Here is a 5000-nt window from a genome sequence, read left to right as displayed (position 1 = left end):
CTGTGTGTGTGTCTGTGTGTGTGTGTGTGTGTGTCTAACCCTTTGGCTACATTACAGCCGTAGTTTGCGATGATTAGTAATAATAACACTGTAATAAGATACACGCATGCAATTCATTTACATTAGTGTGTAATTAATAACTCAGATAATATATTAATTACAAAATGGCTGGAATAACATAATAATAAAATAAATTTAATATTTTTTCCTTTTGAAATATTATCAATAATTGCAAACATAGTGTCAGAGTAGCCTAAAGTACTGTAACTCAATCTGAGCCTAATGGCTGAATGGACACATTTCACTTCAATATTTGCGTAATTTGCCATATGGCAACAAATTAATTTTAGCCTTTTATAACAAACATATTGCATTTTAACTGGTTTAAATTATGAAAATTGAAAATCTACTTTTTTTTCACTTTTTCTTTCAAAGAAATGCTTAAAAAAAGGGGCGGGCAAACAGGATTTCCTGGTTAGGGGATGTCATCAAGTATATCAAAATTTCAAAATAAAAGACCCATTTACACAATGAAACAGAAAAGGATCATGAAAGAGTCTGTATTTGTTTTAAATTAAACTACCGATACACAGGGAACAACTTAACCCGTGTGTACTTCTAGTCAGAGGGAATTTTCAGTTGTTTTACTGAGCAGCATAGTTTCAGGTTTTATTCAGATAGAGGTTCCTAAAAGTGTGTGTGACTGTTTCTTTTCCTTGTAGTTTGCGGTAATAAAGCGTTGCTGGAGGAACCCAGAACCAAACCAGCAGACGAGGTTCTGATCCGGCTCAGACCTGACGCTCCCAACAGATACCGGAAGACCGAGAACCGCATGTCCACGTTCGGGTTCCCGCCAGACATCCACGACGCCTCCTCCTTGATGGCGCCGCGACTTCCCAGCAGCCTTCCCGCCGGGCCTGCAGAGAAACCAACACTGGGCAAACCAACAACGGGCAGCGGGACTACAAACATGGCCGACAGCGCCGTCAACAAGAAGCTCTCTGTGTTCCTGGACGAACACAAAGATTCGGACAGACCCAGAGTTCCCGGGTTCAACCCGGCGGACCCCGTCGTCTCGGCGCCGCGGCCCCAACGCTCCTCTCATTGCCGTGGCGACGCCATCTGTCCCCGTTGTTACCGCTGCGCCCTCACCGTCCACGGCTCGCCGGGACACGCAGGAGTCGCCGATAGAGACGGAGGAAGAGGAGGAAGAGGAGGAGGAGGAGAGGGAAGGAGACTCGCTGAAGGAGGAAGAATCGAACCACATCTACGAGTCGATCCAGGACCTGAACCTGGACCTGGACGCTCTGATTGGAGGACGGGAGAGTCCTGCAGCACCGCCTCAACCCCCAGCCCCGCCCCCAACACAGGTAACACACACACACACACACACACACACACACACACACACACACACACACACACACACACACACACACACATACATACACACACACACACACACACACACACACACACACACACACACACACACACACACACACACACACACAAACACACACACACACACACACACACACACACACAGACACACACACACACACACACACACACACACACACACACACACACACACACACACACACACACACACACACACACACACACACACACACACACACACACACACACACACACACACACACACAGACACATACACACACACAGACACACACACACACTCACATACACACACACACACACACAGACACACCCACACAGACACACACACACACACACACACACACACACACACACACACACACACACACACACACACACACACACACACACACACACACACACAGGTACTTACATATACAGTCAGGTCCATAAATATTGGGACATCGACACAATTCTAATCTTTTTGGCTCTATACACCACCACAATGGAGTTGAAATGAAACGAACAAGATGTGCTTTAACTGCAGACTTTCAGCTTTAATTTGAGGGTATTTACATCCAAATCAGGTGAACGGTGTAGGAATTACAACAGTTTGTATATGTGCTCTCCCACTTTTAAGGGACCAAAAGTAATGGGACAATTGGCTGCTCAGCTGTTCCATGGCCAGGTGTGTGTTATTCCCTCATTATCCCATTTACAAGGAGCAGATAAAAGGTCCAGAGTTCATTTCAAGTGTGCTATTTACATTTGGAATCTGTTGCTGTCAACTCTCAATATGAGATCCAAAGAGCTGTCACTATCAGTGAAGCAAGCCATCATTAGGCTGAAAAATCTAAACAAACCCATCAGAGAGATAGCAAAAACATTAGGTGTGGCCAAATCAACTGTTTGGGAACATTCTTAAAAAAAGAAAGAACGCACCGGTGAGCTCAGCAACACCAAAAGACCCAGAAGACCACGGAAAACAACTGTGGTGGATGACCGAAGAATACTTTCCCTGGTGAAGAAAACACCCTTCACAACAGTTGGCCAGATCAAGAACACTCTCCAGGAGGTAGGTGTATGTGTGTCAAAGTCAACAATCAAGAGAAGACTTCACCAGAGTGAATACAGAGGGTTCACTACAAGATGTAAACCATTGGTGAGCCTCAAAAAACAGGAAGGCCAGATTAGAGTTTGCCAAACAACATCTAAAAAGCCTTCACATTTCTGGAACAACATCCTATGGACAGATGAGACAAAGATCAACTTGTACCAGAGTGATGGGAAGAGAAGAGTATGGAGAAGGAAAGGAACTGCTCATGATCCAAAGCATACCACCTCATCAGTGAAGTATGGTGGTGGTAGTGTCATGGCGTGGGCATGTATGGCTGCCAATGGAACTGCTTCTCTTGTATTTATTGATGATGTGACTGCTGACAAAAGCAGCAGGATGAATTCTGAAGTGTTTCGGGCAATATTATCTGCTCATATTCAGCCAAATGCTTCAGAACTCATTGGACGGCGCTTCACAGTGCAGATGGACAATGACCAGAAGCATACTGCGAAAAGCAACCAAAGAGTTTTTAAGGAAAGAAGTGGAATGTTATGCAATGGCCAAGTCAATCACCTGACCTGAATCCGATTGAGCATGCATTTCACTTGCTGAAGACAAAACTGAAGGGAAAATGCCCCAAGAACAAGCAGGAACTGAAGACAGTTGCAGTAGAGGCCTGGCAGAACATCACCAGGGATGAAACCCAGCGTCTGGTGATGTCTTTGTCTTCCAGACTTCAGGCTGGAATTCAATGCAAAGGATTTGCAACCAAGTATTAAAAAGTGAAAGTTTGATTTATGATTGTTAATCTGTCCCATTACTTTTGGTCCCTTAAAAAGTGGGAGGCACATATACAAACTGTTGTAATTCCTACACCGTTCACCTGATTTGGATGTAAATACCCTCAAATTAAAGCTGAAAGTCTGCAGTTAAAGCACATCTTGTTCGTTTCATTTCAACTCCATTGTGGTGGTGTATAGAGCCAAAAAGATTAGAATTGTGTCGATGTCCCAATATTTATGGACCTGACTGTAAGTAGGCTTAATAGTCAACACATACAGGTCTAATAGTCTGTGTCTGTGTGTGGGTGTGTGTCTGTGTGTGTGTGTCTGTGTGTGTGTGTGTGTGTGTGTGTGTGTGTGTGTGTGTGTGTGTGTGTGTGTGTGTGTCTGTGTGTGTGTGTGTGTGTGTGTGTATGTCTGTGTGTGTCTGTGTGTGGGTGTGTGTGTGTGTGTGTGTCTGTGTGTGGGTGTGTGTTAGGGCTGCACATTTAATCAAATTTTAATCACGATCACGATTTTGGTTTCCCACGATCAAATCCACGTGATGGAGCGATATTTATAATGCTTCATTCAGTTCATAGACCGCTCCGCCTCAAAGCTCCGTAAACCACTCTCTGATCACGTGCCTCCATGAGCCAATCAGAGTGGTTCCCTGCACCGCCAGCTTAGTTCAGACGTAGACGGTCTCAGAGGACAGAGTAACGTGAGGAAAACTCCACAACAGATAGCAGTCGGTCATAAGTCTTCACGAGGTTTACCAGTTTACCAGTAAACGCAACACGTTGTCCCGTCTGTGTTGGTTTTCAGACAACAGCAGTGACCAGTGCTAGTTTGAGTCTGTTAGCTCATAGCTTTAGCAGCAGACTGTTGGACATCCCGCTGTTGGAATCCTCTACAGTGAAATACAGTCACACTGCACCGTTTAGCTGTCAGCATTTTAGCCGTGTTTAATCCAGTTACTACTATAGCTAACGGTAGGCTAACGTTAGCTGCTGTGTAACGTGTTATTGGTGTTTACTGTAGCTAACGGTAGGCTAACGTTAGCTGCTGTGTAACGTGTTATTGGTGTTTACTGTAGCTAATGGTAGGCTAACGTTAGCTGCTGTGTAACGTGTTATTGGTGTTTACTGTAGCTAACGGTAGGCTAACGTTAGCTGCTGTGTAACGTGTTATTGGTGTTTACTGTAGCTAAATGTAGGCTAACGTTAGCTGCTGTGTAACGTGTTATTAGTGTTTACTGTAGCTAACGGTAGGCTAACGTTAGCTGCTGTGTAACGTGTTATTGGTGTTTACTGTAGCTAACGGTAGGCTAACGTTAGCTGCTGTGTAACGTGTTATTGGTGTTTACTGTAGCTAACGGTAGGCTAACGTTAGCTGCTGTGTAACGTGTTATTAGTGTTTACTAGCGTGACATGCAGCAATGTTTCTGTTGCCTCTAACGTCTGTTTTGGAGCATCAGAGCACAACTCAGACATTTAAGTGGGACCGTGATCCGCGTTGCTGTTTTGTCCGGTAGGTGCCCTATTGGCACCGGATTTTAACATGCGCCGTTAACGTGAACAGGAAATTGCGTTGCCTGTATATTTTCACAGCAAACGCGCATGTTTGGAAAGCGGTCGCACAACAGCTGAAATGGCTCCTTCATAATATCCTTCAACAGAGGAGGAATGTAGCACCATGTGATGTGAAAGCAGCTATAATCAGCCTATGTGACAATAACATTTGTTTTGGTTAAAATCAACAAATAATCATGATAA

At 44.5% G+C, this 5000-nt stretch overlaps 1 protein-coding gene across 1 annotated transcript in view; it reads left to right on the top strand.

Moving 5' to 3' along the window:
* The window catches only part of LOC144513691 (rho GTPase-activating protein 27-like), a 48657-nt gene that overhangs the window by 13446 nt on the left and 30211 nt on the right, over positions 1–5000 (top strand). The window contains 2 exon segments of the mRNA XM_078244872.1: positions 723–1102; positions 1104–1370. Of these exon segments, the coding sequence (XP_078100998.1) occupies positions 723–1102; positions 1104–1370 (647 nt within the window).

Source organism: Sander vitreus, unplaced genomic scaffold (genome assembly GCF_031162955.1).
Source record: "Sander vitreus isolate 19-12246 unplaced genomic scaffold, sanVit1 ctg320_0, whole genome shotgun sequence".
Lineage (NCBI taxonomy): Eukaryota > Metazoa > Chordata > Actinopteri > Perciformes > Percidae > Sander > Sander vitreus.
This window is presented reverse-complemented; position numbering and strand designations above follow the sequence as displayed.